Genomic DNA, 22,336 nt, shown 5'->3' with positions numbered 1-22,336 from the left:
AATGAGGAAAGAGAGAAAAATATAGATCAAATAAGGCTGAAATATCAAACATTTCCAAAGGCATGATGAGTGGAAGATTCTTCTAATGCCTTCATGGATCTCTACAACAGTATGACTGTCAGTTATAAGTCTAAATTATTTTACAGGAGCTATACATTACTTGGTAAAAGGACTTTTACCTCTTTCTTCTTCATATGCATGCCTTGGCCACTGAAGTCATATATACCCATGACTTGTGGAATTGCTCTTTCCTCTACTACTACTCTCTCCTCAACACGCTCAATAGGTTCTTCATCCCAGTACTCCTGTGGTACGAGGCGCATTTCATCCACCCACTCCTCTTGTTCCAGTTCGGGTGCAATTTCTGGTTCACTTGACAGCTGTAAACCAAGAAAAAATATTCAGTTTACTGTGGTGTCATGTGGCTACAAACTGCGACCTATGTCCTACAATTTACAATACTTTTGAAAAGAGAACTACTCTGAATACTACAAACTAAAAATTAAAATGTATCAGTTGTTTCATTTACTGTTTATTGAAATTTTAAATAAAAATTTCATTGTTAAACTGGTGATTAACATTCATGAATTATGTAACTAATATTTTTTAGTTGTGCAAATAAGAGAAAGAAAGCAATGACTGTTGTTTTGTGTGTAATATTTGTTGACAAACAAATTCTTTCATAATCTGCACTGCACTAAGGTGTTGAGCAGTTGTGATCACTATGTCCCATTTTGTGTGCTTCACAAATAAATTAAAAAACACCTTCGAATATCAATTTTTCTTTAAAAAATGAAACTGCAATTGTCAGAAAATTTTAAATAAGCAACTATACTGCTAGGTAAACAAGAATTCCCTATACACCTGAAATCTATGCAATAGAAATAAATTGACTGTTTTGCTATACTGTTGCCCAACTGGACTTTATAGAGATCACTCAGATGCTACATTCAAGATTTACACCTTCCCCTTTCCCCCACGACAAAAGACACTGATAACATGAACAAGAATCAGATAGTGTAATACAGGGATCATTTGAGAACACAACAGAATATTATTAATTACTACTTGCTAGCCCTATCATGGCATCAACATTTAGGCAAATTACGTAGCATGAAAAATCAAGAAATTAACTTATTTTAGGTAGATGTGTTCAAAAAATTCCCGAGTTTTGACCACAAAATTTTTCTACTCTTAGCTTTTACTTATTGTCTATGGTCTCCTTCGAAATACTCTCGTCAACAATTGATACACTGCTCTCAACACCGTTTTCACTTCCAGGAGCAATCTTGGTACATGGATCACACGAAGTGTTGTCTGCAAATTTTCTTTTATATCATCTATCATTGCAAACCTTCATCCTTTCAATGGAGTGTTCAACTTTGGAAATAAAATAAAAAAAAAAAATGTCTGGAGGGACCAGGTTTGGAGAGTACGGAGGATGAGGCAGCACAGTGACTTCGTTTTTTGTGCAGTAGTCACACAGTAACTGCGATAAATGTGTGGGCACATTATGGTGATGCAAGAGCCATGAATTGTCTCACCATGCTTCAGGCTATTTCCTTCTGACATTTTCTCGTAGGCACCACAATGTGTCCTGACAGTGCCATCAATTAACAGTTTGTGCCTGTGGCATGAATTAATGATGGACTAATCCTTCAAAGTCAGAGAAAACTATCAGCATGGCTTTGAAATTTGACCTGATGTGACGAGCTTTTTTTGGTCTTTGAGAACCTTTCTCAATCCACTGTGAAGATTGAACTTTGGTCTCAACATCGTAACTGTAGACCCACATCTCATCACCAGTTAGGATTCTCTTACGGAATATTTCTTTCTCATTTGTGCAGTCCAAAAGTTCTTCACAGATTGCAAGGAATAGGTCTTTCTGGTCTCGACTTATGAGCTGTTAGACGAATTTGGCAGCAACACAATGCATTCCAAGATACTGCGTCAGGATTTCATGACATGATCCAACTGAAATGTTACATTCTTCTGCACACTCTCAGCCAGTCAGTCAGTCTTCAACTGGATTGCACAGTTTCATTGACATTCCTGACATGAGCGTCGTTGGTAGATGTTGAAAGGCGTCCAGAATGACGGTCATTTTTAACTTCTGTCTGATCACTTTTAAACCAAGTGAACCATTCCTAACACCAAGTATGGTTTAAGCACACAGCACTGTAGGCTTCCTGCATCATGTCATATGTCTCTGTAAACATTTCCTTGAGTTTCACACGATCTTTAATGCAGATGCATTGCTCCTCTAACTCTGCCATCTTGAAATTCACAAACTGTGAGACACAACATTCTACTCAATATAGCACTGAACAATAACCAACAGATAAACAACAATGATACTTCCAGCAATTGCACATTAAACACAGGTGGGTGCAGGGATGCCAACCGCATTTTGCTCCAACACACCACTGGTGCAAAATTACAAATGTTCTGGAATCTTTTGAACAGACCTCGTATAACACAGAGAAAAAAATGAGCATACTCAACGTATATCATTCATTTACTGCAAGCTAAAACAGAATCAATATCCAGAAGCAAAGTAGTGTAGGAGTAGAAATGAAATAGGAGGCTATTTTAGATCTTAAGAAGAGATGGCAACTAACAGAGGAATTAAATCAAAATGGTAAAAACTATGTTGAAGAAAAAGAAAATAGAATCACTTAACAGAATTTTAGTTAGTCAAAGTATCAAATTTAATCAACATTTAATTTAGGTATGAAGAACACTGCTTTCTTCTTACCTCAAGTGTAGATATTCCTGCTTTCACAAGCTTCTCTGCCTGTGTGTTGAGACTCTGGATGTCACCTTTGTATGCATATAGCTCTCCTTGCAAATCACGATGCCTCTGCAGCAAAGCCTGAGCACTGGGTTCATCTTCACCAAAGTCAGTGGATGCAACAAGAGCCATCTTCTCATTTAACCAAGATTCAGCTTCATTTGCGTCAGTGTAGAACTAGCAAATACAATATTAAGAAGGCTTTTCAGTATTTCAAAATGTAAACCTATGATGCTACATATAGAGGGAAAAACTGTGTGTCATGTACCTTAAAGTTTCATGTCAAACTGTTCTTGGTCATTATTAGTTGACTTACAATAAAGGTGTGGATTTCAAAAAAATTGAATGTGCTTATTTCAGCTTGCTCTGATTCAAAAGAAACTCTAAGCGTCAGATGAGGACATTCAAACAGACCTGTTAAAAAGAACTATAAATCTTTTTGACAGTATCTCTGACCATAATTTAAATGGTAAAGATCTGTTAAATAGGACTAGAAATCTTTCAAAAAGAGTGTGTCTCTGACCATTATTTAAAAGGTACATTTAGTTTCTTACAGATTACTTTCTCATGTATATGTGTGTGTGTGTGTGTGTGTGTGTGTGTGTGTGTGTGTGTGTGTGTGTGTGTGTTTTGGGAAAAAGTTCAGTCTTTCCGTATAGCTAACATCTTAACTACACGTGACATTATGCAGAAGAATGATGTTAGAGGGCGTACAGTATTGTTCATTAAAGTATAGGAACTTTTACTTGTGGGTGTTATTGAAGTAACTGAAGGTTTAACAGCTTCTTGATACTCATCATAAAGACATAATCTTTAAAATGAAGAAAACTGCACCATGTCATTCAGAGGACTACAGACATAGGAAATGCAGTTGATATCATGAGATGGAGTCAAGGGCAGAACACCTGTAAGAATTACTGCAATTTCACAGTAATCACTATGAAGTCTTGATAACATGGTGGCATGATAAACATGCTGGAAAGCAACCACATGGCAGGATGATGCAGTTTGGATCCCAATTAAAGTAATTTTTTGTACTGCTTCGGTCATTCTTAATTAAATTTAACCCACAGAAAATATGAATTTAACAGAATGAACCAGTTTTCTTGTGCAAGGAATTTTGGCTCTGCTTGTATGTTTTAGTTAAGAACAAACCTCTCATTCAGTTCTGCAAAACACTTCTGCATAATTACTGACTCATCCTGTGGGAAACTAATTAATCCTTCAGGATCATAATGTTGAATATAACTTAAGTCTCACACATGTTAGACTCTGCACAAATGAACCATACAGTTTCCAAATTTCACCACTAACTACATATGAAGACCAATAACCAAGTAAAAATTATGTGACTTTTACATAATGCAGTAAAGGCAACAGAATTAAGCAGAATCTAACACACAAAAACATTATGCAAAAATGGCACATTTCACAGAGAAAACGTACTTGAAAACAGAAATCATTTCCTGAAAGTCATTGTGTAAAATATAAATAAAAGAAAATCATGACTGGTAGCAGAAAAGTTATTTATAAACAAACCCATTGTTTTCAATGTTGCAGGCTATCACAGACCATTTATAATGGATCAAATTGGATCAATAGTATATTTTGGGAAAATCAACAATCACAAATACTGATTTGTCAAAAAAATGTTACATTCTGGCAGTCATGGTTGATACTGTCCTTGGCAAATGCTAATCAGCAGGGTCAATTTTCATCATGGAGACTCTCCTTCAATGGCTGCACATATATTTTGCAGTCCATAGTCCTACAGTTGTTGCTGAGCCATACCCACTGATCAGGAAACACAGTGGTATGTTTCAGCTGCACCTCCTTCAAAAATGGATTTTATTGTAATGTATTCACAAGTTCATTGTCATGATGTGGTGGTCTTACATGCCAAACATCCAGCACTCATAGTACCAATGGATTCTTCAATACCTTGATATCACCTTATTCACCACACAATGTGCTCAGATTCACTACATCATGTCCCCGCCTACAACACCAAACTCGTTTCCTCCACACCGGTCAAGAATAACCTGCTGACAGTGATACAGGGCTCATGAATACAGTGGCTGGATTCAAAGTGTGGTGATGCAGCTGTCTTACTACAAATTGTGTACTCTCTTTGGCTATTACACAGTGAATGACGAACTTGTAAATATAACTAATTGCATTAGGTTATGCAGCAGAATACTGCCACCACATGTTGGATAATGTCTAATGTGAGAGACGTTATTTTACAAGAAGATTACTCCTGAATGATGTTTTACTTTATTTCAAGTAATCCTACAAGGAAGCTTAGTCTCTCCTAGTGTATTCATGTAGACCGACAAGAGGAAACTGAATATACGTGAGTGCAATGTACAATGTTCGCATTCTGGTAACACTTGGTTATTTTAATGTCCATAATTTTCTAAGGTATTTCTTTAACAATAAATTATCTTTCTTGTCATTATTATTATTATTATTAAACAACTGCACGGAACTATCTAAACAGTTCGCAAGCCATCAGTAATTCTTTCTCCCTCGATTTTGTTGCCTCCACAGCAATGGAAGAGGTGGTGACATCAGTTGCCAAAATTATCACTATGGAATAAATACTGTTTATACCCTGTTTTATTGTTTTATGCAAGAGCAGCTGTATTTATTGATTTTCTCCTATTGTAATCAGTTTCAACCCACATGGATTCTTTGTCAAGCATATTGTGTGGGAATCTATGTATCGCACATCCATAAGTGTATCAAATGACCAAGACATAGCATTTATCTGTGAACATGTATGGCACCTTGACTGAATCTGACTGTACCTGCCGATGGCAATTTTTTGTGCATTTAAGAGTGTACACCGAAGTGACAAATGTCAAGGGATAGCTATATGCACATATACAGATGACAGTAGTATCACGTACACTAGGTATAAAAGGGCAGTGCATCGGGAGAGCTGTCATTTGTACTCACATGGTTCATGTGGAAAGGTTTCTGACTTTATTATGGCCATACAAAGGGAACTAACAGACTTTGAGCATGGAATGGTAGTTGGAGCTAGACATATGGGGCATTCCACTTCAGAAATTGTTTGGGGATTCAATATTCCAAGAAACACAATGTCAAGAGAGTGATGAGAATACCATATTTCAGGCTTTACCTCTCACCATGGACAACACAGTGGCCAATGGCCTTCACTTAACAATTGAGAGTAGTGGCATATGCATAAAGTTGTCTGTGGTAAGAGACAAACAACACTGCATGAAATAACTGCAAAAATCAATGTGGGACATGTGAAAAATGTATCCACTAGGACAGTCGGCAAAGTTTCGTGTTAATGAGGTATGGCAGCGGACAGCTGATGTGAGTGCATTTGCTAACAATGTGACATCACCTCCAGCACCTCTCCTGTGCTCATTACCGTATCTGTTGGACCCTAGACAATTTGAAAACTGTACCTTGGTCAGATGAGTCCCAATTTCAGTTGCTAAGAGCTGATGGTAGGGTTCTAGTGCAGCGCAGACCCCACAAAGCCGTAGACCCAACTTGTCAACAAGGCACTGTGTAAGCTGGTGGTGGCTTGATAATCGTGTGGGCTGTGTTTACATGGAAAAGAATTCAATCCCCTGGTCCAAATGAACCAATCATTGGCTGGAGGTGCTTATGTTTGGCTACTTGGAGATCATGTGCAGCCATTCATGGACTTCATGTTCCAAAACAATTTACGGATGACAATGTGCCATGCCACCAGGCCACAACTGTTCACATCTGGTTTGAAGAACATTATGGACAATTCGAGTGAACGATTTGACCACCCAAATCTCCCAACGTGAATCCTGTCGAACATTTGTGGGACACAATTGAGGGGTCAGTTCATGCACAAAATCCTGCACTGGCAACACTTTTGCAATTATTGGCAGCTGTAGATGCAGCACAGCTTAGTATTTCTGTAGGGGACTTCCAATGACTTCTCGAGTCCATGCCATGTCGAGTTGCTGCACTGTGCAGGCAAAAGGAGATCCGACACGATATTAGAAGAATTCCCATGACGTTTGACACCTCATTGTATATTAGGTGTGTCTTTGGAGGCTATTATGTAGGTATTTCTACCCAGGGTATCCACATTAAATCATGTAATGTAGGGTGAACTGCTAGAAAATCCCACTAATCTACTGAGGATACTTACAACTAGTGCTAATAGTAATCAAAAATAAAGTAGTTCAAATAGACCAAAATACCTCTCAAATCCATCAAAACAGTTGATATTTTTAGCAGACTTACAAGAGTGAAATGTGGAAAAGGATGCAGGTGTGGTTCTGCTGGAAGGCTGGATAGGTGGGAAGAGGTAGGTCGGCTATAGCACGGGGCTCGATAGTAATTTTATCTATAAACCAATGAGTCCTCTTTTAGTAAGTTTTCCAAATTTCTGTTGCACACGTATAATCAACTGGAATGATTGTTGTGTTTAGTAATATGTCCGCAATTATTCAAATGCTCATAATCTCATAATCTGTTTAAAAATTATCATCACAGAAATGCTTCAGTAATTAATATTAGCTAAAAGATGACACACCAGACAAAATTACTGTTGATAATTATTGAAATGTTTCACACTTCGTAACCTGACATATATCAATAGATGTACCTGATAGGCTTCTGCAGCATCTTCTAGCTGCTTCTTTCGTAAAGCTGCCAATTCCTGTAACATCTTCCAGTGTTCTTGAAGGCTATCAATGCGGACTTGAATTTCACTTGATGAAGGGTGCTTTGTTTCAATCAGGCGTCGACCTGCTTCACACAACTGCTCTGACTTTGGTCTACGTGCTTTCATCTCATCTTGAAGAACCTGTAATTTGTTTATCAATATTCTTAACATTAATAATAACAGTGTCAAAGATGTCTAAATAACATCAGAACTACAAAAGAAAAATACCAAATATAAATTATGGAATTTTTATAAATTTTTAAATTTGATAATAAATGCATACATATAGGTCTGATTTTGAGAAGTGGCATTCATTTCATCTGAAACTGAATACGGCAGAGTTGGGGCAATGTTTCAAGACAAAAAAACTGCTATGAAATCGCAAATGTGTTAGCCTCTACAGCCAGAATCATTTAACAAAGGTTTCCAGGGTATACTGCCACATCATATTTCAAATTTTTAATTTATTTAATTTAAATTAGTTATTTTACAACATGACATTACAAAATACCTAGAAGACATTTATGCTAAGAAATTAGTTTGATGTTAAACAAAGGCAAAAAAATCTCATGTACTTTAAAACCGCAAAAGCCATCTCTTCCCTAACAGAAAGATCTTACAATTTCCTTCAACTCTTTGCCTGCTGTGAATGAGTTAAACTGTGATGCTCTGCCATTCCCCTGGTGCTGAGGAAGTGTTTAAATGGGGTCTCTGGGTTTTTCTTAAGCATTATTGACGAATTTACACATCCCATTCCACAGACCCTCTCATTGCTTGGGATATGTTACTTCCTTACCTTGTTAAATAAAAAAGTTTTGAGTATTTATCACACAACACACATGCCTCTTTGGCACTATCATTTGCAGAAAACACTATTTCAGTATCTTGAACTGTATATGAAATATGATGATTGTTATGACCACATGAATCCTAATGTGCTAGGACTGAATAGGGCACACCGTGCATGACCTTCCGCTGGATATAAAAACCAATAACTCAAGAATGAATGAGATATTTTTCTGCTGTCAATTTTAAATAATCTTTCAATATCTCATGTACATTTCATACATAGTGTTGTATGAGTGAAAATTAAGCATATACAAAGTTTATGCAATGTATTTTTACTTCTGCAAACTCTTTAAAATTCCATGCAATGTTTTACTTAATTTGATGCAGTACAGGAACTATGGCAAATAATGAAAAGAAATTCAGCCCTTTATCAAGGGAATATGTCCAGATATCAAATCTTTTCACCAAATATTTCTTTAATCAAACGGTAAGTATTTTATAGTGGCTGGAACGCCATCTCCTAGCACAGATAGCAGCATTAGGCAAGCAGAACAATTATCACAAAGTCACGTTCAACATGGAATGCAGAGAACACACATGTAGCAATGAAAGGGTTAATGAAAGAATAGTGGAGTTAATAGATATTTTTGTAGCCACTTTTTCAAAAGTAATTAATTTCGGTCCTCCAATAAAATTGGCTTGTCTTTTTCATTGATAATATCACTGAAGTCAGTGTCACTTAAGACTTATAATGTTTTAGCAACACTAGGAGGAGATCTCCCTCCAAATAAAGTTTTGCTCCTTGCTACTCTCATTTCTTCATCAAGCAAAAACTAAATACAGACCCCAAGGTAAATGATGTCTGTGCTTTTACTGGAAAGGGAAAACGATACTGCTAAAACACACATTCCAAAAAATATGGGAATCACAAATAAAAATTTTGTGTAGTTTCATTTATTCCAAGAAGCTATATAAAGATACATAGTGTCATGTAGGACATATCACTGAGTGATACTCGGTCTCTTAAAAAGCTAGGCTGCTGAATCAGTGGTACTGTTTTCCTAAATTCCTATAATACATAAAACATACCAAAACGATATTCCTTTCACATTGTGATATATGAATTAGGGCACCTAAATGCTACAGAATATATGAAGACATGCACAGAAAAAAATGGGCTAACCCTGAAACGTGAAACTTATAGATAAGCTTGTCATCCGTTGCTGGGTATGGGAACTATCAAAATTGATATTGTCTTCACCCCTAAATATCACGCAGGGGTAAGACCAATGTCAATTTTGATAGTTCCCATATCCAGCAACAGATGGCTTTTACATCTGAGGGTTAGCCTGTTTTTCAGTGAATGTCTTTCTATTATTTGAATTGTCTCTGGAATTTAAGGAACTGAAACAGAAATAAAACTATTCCATGATTGTTTTTTCGCATTTGCCTTTGCTTACAAGAATATCTTTGACATTGGATCCTGCAATATGATCCATAAAAATAATGTTTTTTTTTTCTTTTTATTTGTCATTATGTAACTGCACTATGATAAAGTGCAATCCAGAATTATAGTGCAATGAATTTTAAATGAACGGGGCTTCTTAAGTAGTCAAGCTGATGATTACTTGAACACTCAGTTCAGTTACTTCCACCTATACAAATGTGATGTCTGAATATATAAGTGCCAATAAAACATTAATTGCCACATTCATTTAACAATGATAGCATAATAGTCATTGTAAAACCAGTCCAATAACTAACAGCCTATCAATGTCAATTTAAGAGCTAAGTCCTTATAAAAAAGTGTATCACGGAGAAAAAAAATTGCTACAGAATATTACAAATACTTTTTAAGATCACAGACAGACTCTTTTTCAAGTCTCATTACGTATGACACTTTAAGTAGGTTATGATCTCAAAATGATCTATTTACACATACATTTATGAGTAATGTAGGTTTCCTAATCAATACAATGTTCGAGTTCATTCAAGCTGAGACAGTGTGCATCGCAGCCGTGCTGCAGAAATGTCTGAATGGACCATAGCCTCTCATGGCTCGCACGAGCTAACTGAGTCAGGTTCCACCTGCACACACACTTACCAGTCAGCAAAATTCAGAAACGTATGTGGTGCACACAAGTGTGGGTCAGCAAAAAGCAACAGCAGTGCGAGCTGAGCCACCATACAGTACAGAAGTGTTTTCTAGATTCCATTTCTCCAACCCATGCACCACATAGGATCAGCTGAGAGCGAGTTCCCCACCGATGCGTACAGAAGTTTGTTTTGCACTCTCCATTCATTTTCACCTTCATTTCATCATATCCATAAAATACCAGTGCTCCTTGATCACATGGAAAGTTCACTTTGTTCTGAACACATTTCTGTTGTTCTCCTGAAGTCATGCGATCAGTTGATGTGCTCGTCTTTGAGGAATGTGTATCTTCCAAGACAGTGTTCAAGTGGAACTATTGGACAAACACTGTTTACCGCAATCACCAGCTAATAGATATTGCAAACATTTCACTGTCAATTGTTCGTACACGCTTTCATGTAAAATAAATATTTATGGCAAACATGTACCTCATCAATTCCCAGTACCACACCACCGCCATAGCCTATATCCTGAACATAGTGTGTGGATGTGACTGTAAGCTTTGCCTCTCTGCTAGCACTGAAATGCCAGCTGCAACCAGGCTTAGACGCACTTGGCTGCAGTGCAACATCCAGGTGTCTCTTTGTAACTGAACAGGCAGGTAGATACAGGCACAGCTGCTTTCTTCAGCGTTAAACTAGTGAAGTTCCCCTGGATCTCTCTCTCTCTCTCTCTCTCTCTCTCTCTCTCTCTCTCTCTCTCTCTCTCCTGATGCACATCAAACATTTGACGGTCCACCAAACTGTTAAATGCCCGGCCCACCCACCTAATGCTGTCTGCATCAACTCATGGCAAACAGACTCACAGTAGAAAAGGCAGAGTTCAATGCTATGCTGCAAAACAGCATCATGAAAAACAATTCATGGCGACCATGCAGGGACTATCGTGGCTTAAATTCACAAATAGTGTTGAACTGATATCTGGAATCGCACCTGCAGGATTTTAGTCACATGTCTGCAGGCTCAGTTATGTTTAGCAAAATTAATTATGCGAAGGCTTTCAAGCAGGCTCCTGGGGCACCTTAAGACATTCCAAAAATGGCAATTATCATGCCCTTTTTGAGAGCTTGTACATGATTTTTGGCCTTCGTAATGCTGCCCAGAGCTGGTAGTGCTTCCTGAATGGTATCTTATGAGGTTTACCATGTTGATGTGCACATCTCAATGATATCCTGGTCTTTTCAAACTCCCCCACCACCACCACCACCACCACCCCACATTTCGGCACCTGAGCTATGCCAGCATCATCATTACCCTTAAAGGGGTCAGAGTATATTTGGGATCACAGAAATTGAGTTTCTAGAGCATTTAATCACCCCTAGCAGATCCATGCCACTACCACACAAGGTACAGGAAATATTGAACATGCTGCACCCACAAACACACAGAGACTTACGCTGTTACCTTGGTATCAGAAATTTTTTTATCGGCACCAACTGCCTAATGCTGCTGCAGTGCTGGAACCTCTGATTGCGGTGCCATGTGACCCCACGTCGAAGATAAGGACTCCTATTATGTGGACAGACGCAACAGAGAAAAGCTTTATTGTGTTCCAGTAGACTCGCAGAAGCAATGCTGGTCATTCACCTACTGCACAATGCTTAACTGGCCATTGTTGTGGACTGCCATAGGTGCAGTGCTTCAACATATCAGCCACTTGGTTTCTTCTCACAAAAGCTATCAGAGTCGCAACATGCCTGGAGTGCTTACAACCGTGAATTGCTTGTGGTGTCTGAGGCAGTGAAATACTTCTGCCCCCCTGTAGAAGCCCTTTCCTTCATTGTTTCCACAATGCACAAGCCCCTAACTCAAGCATTTCAGAAATATAGTGCAAGTGTATGCTGCACTAATTCCAGCAGCTGGAGTATATGTCCAGATTTTCCTATACATCCAGCATATTTCTGGAACTGACAATATTGTTACTGACTGGTTGCCCTGCACTTGTGCCTTTATCTCTTCTCCTGTGAACTTTGGGGATGTCATCAAAGAACAGGAGGATGACACACAGCTGGGCAGCCTCAGCCACTCCACCTCCAGCAGCCTACAACTCACGCTAGTTCCCATTCCAGGCTATGCCTGCAAGATTTTGTGCAACATTTCGACAGACAAACACTGCTCATTTCTCCCAGAGAAATTTTGATGCAGTGTTTTTGACCACATCCAGGGGCTGTCACATCCCTGCATAAACTCCACTGTGCCACTCATGGAAATGCATTTCATCTGCCCAGAACTCTGGAAAGACTGCCATCAATGGGTACACACCTGCACTGCATGTCAGCATGTCAAAATCAGGAGTCACACCCACGCACCTACTGGCATCTTTCCTAATGCAACATGCTGTCCCTGCATCCCGTGGCACAATGCTGAACTGCTTCACTCGCTGACCAGAGGTGAGACCCATAGCGGAAATCACTGCCAAGACCATCGCCACCACATTTGTTGGCATCTCAATGGTGTACTTTGACTGCCCAAGTCACATCACAATGGACTGCAGCCATCAGTCCGACTGTGGACTGTACACACAAATCGCCCAACTTCACCCAACCTACTAGGGACCACACTATGAGATCAAGTGTAGCGAGAGAGTGCTCGACATTGGATGCAACATTAAGCCGAGCGAGATGTCCATAGATCAAGTCAAGCCAGCTTACGTCTTGACCACTCTTGCTGCTGTTCATTTCTTCGATCCAGCGGAATACATGTCAACAGATTATGCTTCCTCTGCCATCAGTCAGACAGAGCCCGCACCCGTGGCCACCAATGATGCACGCCTGCCACCAGCTATCATCACGCCACCATGTGTGCCTCAGCACCACACCATTTGCCAGCCACACAGGCCGTACCTTCCACAGGCAACTGGCCCACCACTATGGAAGCTGCTAGCAGACTACGTCACATGCACTGGCCACCATGTCCATTTCAAGTTCCCATGCTGCATCATATAACCCCAGCCACTGTTTGCTGTAGATACCCTGTCTCCAGTGGGCTACATCATCAGCACATTGTCTACAGTTGAGCTCCATAAACCACCTCCTACATAACTGGCAGCTTGTCTGTAACAGCTCCTGAACTCGTATTCTCATCCCTGTGATTTCACAGTGTCAAGTGTTGAGGATGGATTAATTTACATGCCAGTTTTCCATTTTCATTCATATCAAGCTCCAGACACTAACCTCCGTGCTGCCAGGCTTGTCCATCACAGAATGAGATTTTCACTCTACAGCGGAGCGTGCGCTGATATAAAACTTCCTGGCAGATTAAAACTGTGTGCCCGACCGAGACTCAAACTCGGGACCTTTGCCTTTCGTGGGCAAGTGCTCTACCACAGAAGCAAAGCTGTGAGTACCGGGCGTGAATCGTGCTTCGATAGCGCAGAAAAAAAAAAAAAAAAAAAAAAACAAGCAAGCCCCTCCTGTAATGCGTATCTGTCATTATTGTTAGTTACTAAAGCTTTCAATGTAACACACCCTAAAAGATGCTATAACAATGCTGATGGTAGTATGGTGTAATACCATCCACTCATGATGTAGAAACTGATGGTCAAGAAATGTTTACATAAAATGTAAAGGTCATCTACAGAAGTTACCATAAAGAAATGCGAAAGAAGCCAATATATCAAGGACAAAAATTCAGTTTCCTAGTTGAAGATGACAAGTGTAACCAAACCATTAAATTGAATTTATTTCTGAAATTCAGCTTCTCTGTTATAAATATAGATTTACTGCCTAAAGTGTCATAAGAAAATTTGGGCCAACAACTTTATGGCATGAAGCAAAGTAAAAAATCTGAACAATGTTGATTTCTCTTTCTTAAAAAGTATTACTGCACAAATTAGAGAAGAAAACTGATATTAAATACACCTTAAAATTCAAATAAATCACAGCAGAAGTATGCAGGTGTGTATAAAAACCGATTCAAAAATATAAAACTGCTCTAATTTATAAATTGATTCTCAGAATATGATCAAATGAGCCAAAATCAATCACAAGTACCTGACTGACTGTTATTAATTCCATTGCTGTTTCTAGCTTCAATTCTTGAAAAACTATTAATATCAATAAGTTTTTCTCAATACAGTGGAACACTGGTGTAGAGCTTTTATCTTTCAGTTATTAGATATCTTAAAATGAAGACCCAAAAAGAAATTGCATCAACAAAAAAACACTACACACAATCATCTCACAGGTCACAGCACATATATTAAATTACCAGGTACCTTCAGTGTCAGGGAGCCCACTAACTGAAAGCACAGACAAAGCAAACTTTTCTGATCACTTTAAACATTAACTTGTTAAAGTTTAATATGAATACAATACCTTATGCTTCTGTTGTAAGCTCAAGACAGCTCGTAAATCCTTTGCTGATATTCCAGCTTTGCAAATACGTTGTTTCTCAATGAGCCATGATTCTTCCTCTTCATGGTCTTGCAAAAACTGAAAAAAGTTTCTAGCTTCTTCAAGGCGTGCCCTCCTATTTTCACTGCTCTGCACAAGGCTGAAACACAGAATAGAAATTCTTTGAAAGTTTCTACTGCCCAGCTGTCAGTCCCCCAGTGGCTAAAATAAATTGTGTTGGATGTTCCTTAGTTACAAATGGAGACACTGCATGTAACTGAATCTTTGAAAACTATTTTATCATTATAGTTATCTTTATACAAATTTATATAACCTGAGTTGCCACAAGTTTCCCTAAGTGAAATTCCCTGATTTCCAGACAAGTTTTAGCATTTTTCCTTGACAAATTTTGAGATCTCAATGGTAAGCTAAGACATTAATCGACAATCTGTCTTTGCATCTATGGTACAAGAAATAATAGTGCAAACAAGGAAATACCTAAAAAAAAAAACTTGCAAGCAGATAGCATTTCCTGATGTGAACAAAAATATTAAGTACTGACATCAACATCTTTTATAATGAACTGTTTTTAGATTGAGAAAGCAAGCCAAATGGTGTGTGTGTGTTTCATTATGAGCACTGACGTCATTTTATTCCAATACAACAAAACACATTTGGTGACAAAAATAAAAAATATGCATTTCCTTGGAGTCACAACCTTGATTTAAAATATGGGTTTGATTTCACAAATAACCTCAGAAAAAAGTAGGCCTCTTGAAAGAAGTTTATAAGGTGGGGAAGAATTGTGTAAACCAACACTGTCAGCGACCGTCAATAACACACTGGTTCTACTATGTTTGTTATTGTCAGTTATTACTCACTGCATTATATCTATTATTTTACAAGTTTTGCGTGATTTTTCTTTCGAGAAAGATACGAGTACATAGCGAACAAACCACCAGTGACTGTCACAATTTTCTTCTTCTTATTGTCCATACTTTTAACATATAAACTACTTTTGAAGTGCTAAAATGTACTAGAACAAATAAAATGTCTCTAAAACGCCACACTGTACAATGATCTTGCAACCAGACAGTCACGATTCCTGAAATCCATCGCCCATGGCCTCTGGCCTGCTGAGGAGCACCCCAGTCCTGGGTCATGGATAAACCATGAAAATCCGCTGCATTACTCCACACACAAGCAGACCCAGCTTGCAGGCAGATCGGTGAGACTAGATCCGTTGGGCAGGACCTGCACATTAGTGGGAACCGAATGACTTCAAATTGGCAGGCCCATTCCATTACTGATACCTGCAGAAACGGCCTGCGGGTTTGGCCCATCACGGAAATCCAATCATGTGGCCAGCTATTCACGAGCCACAGACAGCATGTTGATGAAATGAGACCATAGCAATCAATCCATGCAACAGATAAGTAGCTCAAATACTCTGAGAATCAATAATACTCAGGATAGGTAGCAACTCACTGGAAAGACGATTGCTGAGCTACAGGCAGCCACATATAAAAGACAATCACATTCTCACAACTACGTTTTCAGCCATAGCTTTTGTCAGAAAACAAGAGCACACACACATTCACACAACCATTTAGACACAACTCGTGCATACATGACCGCCATCTCCGGACACTGTATCTACAGTCTCTGAGAATCACATCCAAACAACTACTCCTCATGCCTTCCTGCCTCTCGTCGGTAGCTGCTAGGCTAGCGACAAGAAGTGCACTGACTGCAAGCTGAGGGGGGAGGAGTAACAAGGGGAGAAGCAGTAGTAATGAGGGGAGTAGGGAAGCGGCAAACATGATGATGGCTCTGACCACTATGGGACTCAACTTCTGAGGTCATCAGTCCCCTAGAACTTAGAACTACTTACACCTAACTAACCTAAGGACATCACACACATCCATGCCCGAGGCAGGATTCGAACCTGCGAGCGTAGCGGTCACACGGTTCCAGACTGTAGCGCTTAGAACCACTCGGCCATCCCAGCCGACGCGGCAAACATACTCAGATGCACCCAGCCAGTGACGATGCAAAAGACCTCAGTAAACAACCCATTTCATCTATTAAGACAAAAATGAGATTTTTCCAGTGTTTCTTCAGATTTCTCTGATTTCCCCGACATGTTGGAAATTTCCTGATATTCCCAGAGTTCCAGAACCCGTGACAACCCTGTTAACTACTAGTATAAGTATAAGTATAAGGTAGCAACACACACACACACACACACACACACACACACACACACACACACACACACACAATTTTAGAAATACATTTATTTTAATCACCTTAAATAAGCACTGTCGAGACTTTTAAGACGTTCTCGCAGCAATGGGGCCTCTCTATGACTGAGAAATGCCTGCCCTTGTCTACCTAATCGGCGCTGTGTTTCGCCTAAGGAGGTGACTTGCAGCTCTGCTAGACTGTGTTTCTGCAGTAAGTCTTCAACACCAATCAGATGTGGACCAACATCAACAGACTGGAAAGTCATCTGAAAGATATAATTTCATACATACACTTACATGTACAGCAGTACCATCACTGACAGGCAGACTGCAAATGCTGAACTGAAACGTGTAAACTACTCTATTCTTGACATTTTATATTAACAGTTACATGTATGCTATGATGAACCAAACAAAGAAATAATGTGAAATTAAAGACATCAGACATTTTACAAGAAAATTCAAGCCAGTAAGGTAAATGATGAAATTAAAGAGGTAAACCAGTAGTACTTGCAGCACTTAAAGGTGAAGAGGCATGATTCTCAATTCCATTCCCTTTTCCTTGAATTTTTTCCTTATCCTTTCTTTCCATGTTATCTACATTCATCTATCTTTTAATTTATCCCTTTTGTATAACCATAATTTACTAAACAGATCATATACCAGTCTGTATGTCATGTCTCCCCCTTTTTACCTGTTTTTTCTTCTACAGTTTTCTGCTTCTCTGTACATTAAAAGCTCACATTATCTCTCAAATTCTGCATCTGTTACAATACTACACCTATAATATTACAGAACTACAATAAAGTGCAGTATCTGAGAACTTTCTCATACATGAAAATTATTTTATTCTCCCTGTATTACCAATATTTTCTGTGCTGATGATTGTTTTTGCACCATGCCAATGTAATAAAATACATATTGGGTTTATTGCTGCAATGTTTACGTCCTCCTCACACATTCTGGTGAAGTGCCTCTCCTCTTTTTTCCTCATTCTGGCTTAAATACAAAACTTTTCTTCCCACTACTCAAGTCAAGGTGTTACTGTAACTTTGGCATATATCATTGCTTCTGTTGTATGAAAGAATCAACTTAAACAAGCTAGCTAATTATTTCTCATCTACAAAACAACTTTTTTGTTGTTATTGTGGTCTTCAGCCCAAAGACTGCTCTGATGCAGCTCTGCATGCTATATCCTGTGCAAGCCTCTTCATCTCCAAACAATTACTGCAACCCACATCTTTTTGAACATTCATCCTGCATTCATCACTTTGTCTCCTCCTACAATTTTTACCCTCCACACTTCCCTCCAATACGAAACTGGTGATCCCTTGATGTCTCAGAATGTGTTCTTCCAATCAATCCCTTTTTATAGTCATGTTATACCACAAATTTCTTTTCTCCTCAATTGTATTCAGTACTTCTTAACTGGTTACATCGTCTGCATAAAAGACTAACAATAAGCACAATTCAAACCTATATTTCAAACATAAACCATGGACAATGACTATTCATTAAAATGAGCTACTAAAGTAAATTTTACTATCAAATTTAGGCTACTTAGCCAAGAATGAATTGGAATCAGCTCTTAAACTTTTGTCACTTGTGGCTATCATCATAATACACAACTACTTTAACATACCTGCAGTTCTTCTATAGTTGCCATTACAGTGTCAATCTCTCGTAACAGAGCCATGAGAGAACACATAGTTGTGAGATTTGTTTTGTGGCGGTCAAGTAATTCAAGCAATTCATGCCAGTGTTGTAGAACTTCATTCTCACGTCGCTCTACTCGTTCTTTACCATGGTAATTCTCACGGACAAGTTCTTCTTTCATATTTGTTAGATCATGAAAACGTTCCTCCTGCAAGTATTAGAAGTTACTTTATTGTACACAATATTACTAATACATTTCCCTTAAATGGAAAAAATGTGAAAGTTGTAAAGTACATGTGGTTTTGAAATGGTACAATGGCAACAACACTGCCTCATACAACACTACAAGCCCATTTCTCTGAGTCATCATTCTCAAGAACAATATAATCAACTAAGAAAAACAGAGTAATGAATAACTTGAACAAATATAATCTTACAAGTGCATCCCAGTTTGTTTTCAGAAGTGGGAGAAATAGAGAATCAGAATTAGTAGAATTTACAAAAGTTGCACTTGATGCTCTTGACATGGATGATTGTGGCACATACGTATTTTAGACCTGTTGAAGGCATTTGTTACTGTTGATAGTAATGTTTTAGCAAATAACCTAGAACCATCTGAATACAAAGTGTAACTTATAACTCGTTCTGACCATAAATAGTGGATAGAGTACAGAGAGTTGAGATATAATAAACTTCAGATATGGTTAACATCTAGTGCAACATCTGTCAGAACTAAAATGCTACAACAAAAGTACCACAGCATAGTATATTATAAACAGTACTTTTCCTGCATCATAAGTTTCTAGGAAAGAATATTGGCTCTGAGTTAAAGTGGTATCTCACTTTGTCCTCACAGTTGGTCCCTCTCATTCTGGGTCTGAATCAGCTCACCTAACAGTTCCAAAAGCTAGATTAGTTTCGTGTACTTCCATGTGTGTGTTGACAGCACTAAGCATTCTGGCACCTGAATGTAAGTACTTGCCAGCATTCCTTCTCATAATTTTATACTTTTACTCGGTGAATTTTCCTTTTTCCTCTTTCATTTCAGAAAACATTCCTACTATAATTTTTTCTGGAAATCCCCACACCAAAATTCTGCAGTGGTAATACTTCCTCTTTCATTTCAGAAAAAATTCCTACTGTAATTTTTTCTGGAAATCCCCACACCAAAATTCTGCAATGGTAGTACTAACATCTTACCCCTTTCAAAGGTACACATACCTGGAGGCAACTGAGTACCACATCCCCCCCCTCTCTCTCTCTCTCTCTCTCTCTCTCTCTCTCTCTCTCTCTCTCTCTCTCTCTCTCTCTCTCCAGCTCTCAGGGAAAAGAAAAAAGGTCTTTCAAAAATATGATTTAAAAGTCAGTATTACGCAGGTTGGAACTGAAACTTTATTATAGCTACTTAACAAGTCACCTTTCGTCCTCCAAAATATTAAAAATACTTGGCACACCCTGGTTTGCCATCCCCCCCCCCCCCCCCCCCCAAGAAAAACATGGAAGCAATTCAGAGGCAGGATGCTAGATTTGCTGCCATTAAGTTTGAACAACACAAAGTATTAAGAAGATGCTTCAGGAACTGATATGCAAATCCCTGGATGGCAACATTATTGGGAAATTTTAGAGAACTGACAAATGAAGCTGACTGCAGAAAGACTACTGCCGCCCACATACATTTTGCATATGGACCATGAAGATAAGAGAAATTAGAGCTCATAAAGAGGCATACAGAAAATTGTTTTTCACTTGCTCTATTTGTGAATGGAACAGGAAAGGAAATGAGTAGCAGTGGTACAGGGTACCCTCTGCCAAACACCGTATGCCAGCTTGTGGAGTATACATGTAGATGTAACTTTTAATTAAGTATAATGCATAGTTTTCCACCTCTGATACAGCAATAAATGATTGTTCAACTTCAATAGAAAACAAAATGCTAAGAATTTATAGTAGGATCAACATTGAAGTATTTTGAGGCAAATTAAATGTTCATTTGGGGAAGGAGTCCTAGCAAAGAAGCAGACGTATCATATTAAAAAGCATTCTTCTCAACATTCACATGGCTAGATTTAGAGAAAACCATGTCAAAACTAAATCTGAATCAGTAAATGAAAACTGCACCATCTCCGTGAGTCTTCAGAGAAGTTGACTTCCATGATGGGATGCATCCCAAGGAAAAGGAAGATTAAGTGAATGACTGCAGGAGGAAAAATATATCTTGATATGACTAACTTTTAGGCTAGGAAAAAGAAAAGTAGTACATACAAAGAAATTTATGCTATGTGGTTTATTAAGTGGAAGAACATTTATATTAAAACAATAGAAAGACAGACTAAAAGTGTATGCTTCAGAAATGAGATGGGCTATTAAAAGTAATGACTCGTAACTAACCGATCTTGAGAAAACATATTGCGAAATTTCTCACAGTTCCAGTCTTTCATAACACTACATTGATGTGAAATGTCTCGTGTAAATTTGGGATGCTACGATTTTTAAAACACTTGAATATTCAAGTTATTCAGATAGTTGGTGCATAGACCTTAAAAAATTGTAATCTTGTGGTTTAGGTAGCTGTATACACTAAATTTCTAATTCTACTTCATCAATAAACTGAGAAACAAAATGAAAAACATTGTAAAAATATTTTGTCATGGAGCTGTTTACACCACCTTTTTCTTCCAAATCTGCTGCCAGTATAAAACTAACATATCATATTCCTATAAAACCTCACAACAACAGCTTTATACAGGAGATGTACTCTTACTCCTGTAAGTAATCACTCCCAATGAAGATAAGCATTTAAACTGTGAAACATACCCTTGCCATGATATCAGCACTGATGGCTTCATGCTTCTTAACAGTGGCATCCACCTGAGCCAGATTACTGCCATAGCGAGGGTCAGAAAGAACTTGGATCATTTCTTTCAAGTAGCCTTCTCGTAACACACTCTATAAAACCAAACAAGAATTCATTTAAAATGAATATGTGTAATGACAGCACAAAATAAAAGAATGAGTTATAAAATTTATCTTCCTAAGGATAATAAATTTCAGATTTAAAAATTTGTGCATAAGGAATGGAATGACCTTTGACTGTTGCTCACTATATAGCAGAGATGTTGAGTAATCAATTGATACACAAATAAGAAATTTAATTCAAGGAGTAATCAAAGTTTTAGTTATCACTTTGAAGAAATAGAAGTTATGTTATTAATTCTTTGTTTGTTTATTTGTAGATACATTACTGCAGTTCTAGTATACACTGAAATCTCCACCCCACAGTACCACAGCACACTAAAACAAAATGGTGCAACCAAGTGATGCAATGGTAGTTTGGTGGTGGTGGTGGTGGTGGTGGTGGTAGTGGTAGTGGTAGTGGTAGTGGTAGTGGTAGTGGTAGTGGTAGTAGTAGTAGTAGTAGTAGTAGTAGTAGCAGTAGCAGTCATTGTCTTCCTCTTCTTCTTCTTCTTCTCCAATATCAAAGTGATGATTCCTTCATGCCTCTGGACATGTCCTATTGATCACTCCTTTCTTTCAGTCAAATTGTGTTTTGAATTCCTATTTTCCCCAGTCTGATTCAGTACCTCATTAGTTATTTGATATTCCTATTTAATTTTCAGCAATTTCAAAAGCTTCTATTCTCTTCTTGTCTAAACTGCTTATCATC

The 22,336-nt window shown here is 38.3% G+C and overlaps 1 protein-coding gene across 1 annotated transcript in view; it reads right to left on the bottom strand.

The window, feature by feature from the left end:
• Nucleotides 1-22,336, bottom strand: part of LOC126248484 (spectrin beta chain, non-erythrocytic 1) — a 294,125-nt gene that overhangs the window by 161,104 nt on the left and 110,685 nt on the right. Inside the window, exons 10-16 of the mRNA XM_049949503.1 lie at nt 21,487-21,618; nt 18,659-18,880; nt 17,080-17,282; nt 14,750-14,927; nt 7,431-7,631; nt 2,759-2,971; nt 180-380 (exon numbers count right to left, since the gene is read on the bottom strand). Coding sequence (XP_049805460.1) covers nt 180-380; nt 2,759-2,971; nt 7,431-7,631; nt 14,750-14,927; nt 17,080-17,282; nt 18,659-18,880; nt 21,487-21,618 — 1,350 coding nt within the window. The remainder of the gene's footprint in view (nt 1-179; nt 381-2,758; nt 2,972-7,430; nt 7,632-14,749; nt 14,928-17,079; nt 17,283-18,658; nt 18,881-21,486; nt 21,619-22,336) is intronic.

Source organism: Schistocerca nitens, chromosome 3, assembly GCF_023898315.1.
Source record: "Schistocerca nitens isolate TAMUIC-IGC-003100 chromosome 3, iqSchNite1.1, whole genome shotgun sequence".
Classification (NCBI taxonomy): Eukaryota; Metazoa; Arthropoda; class Insecta; order Orthoptera; family Acrididae; genus Schistocerca; species Schistocerca nitens.
Note: the sequence above shows the minus strand (reverse complement) of the source record. Positions and strands in the feature narration are given on the sequence as shown.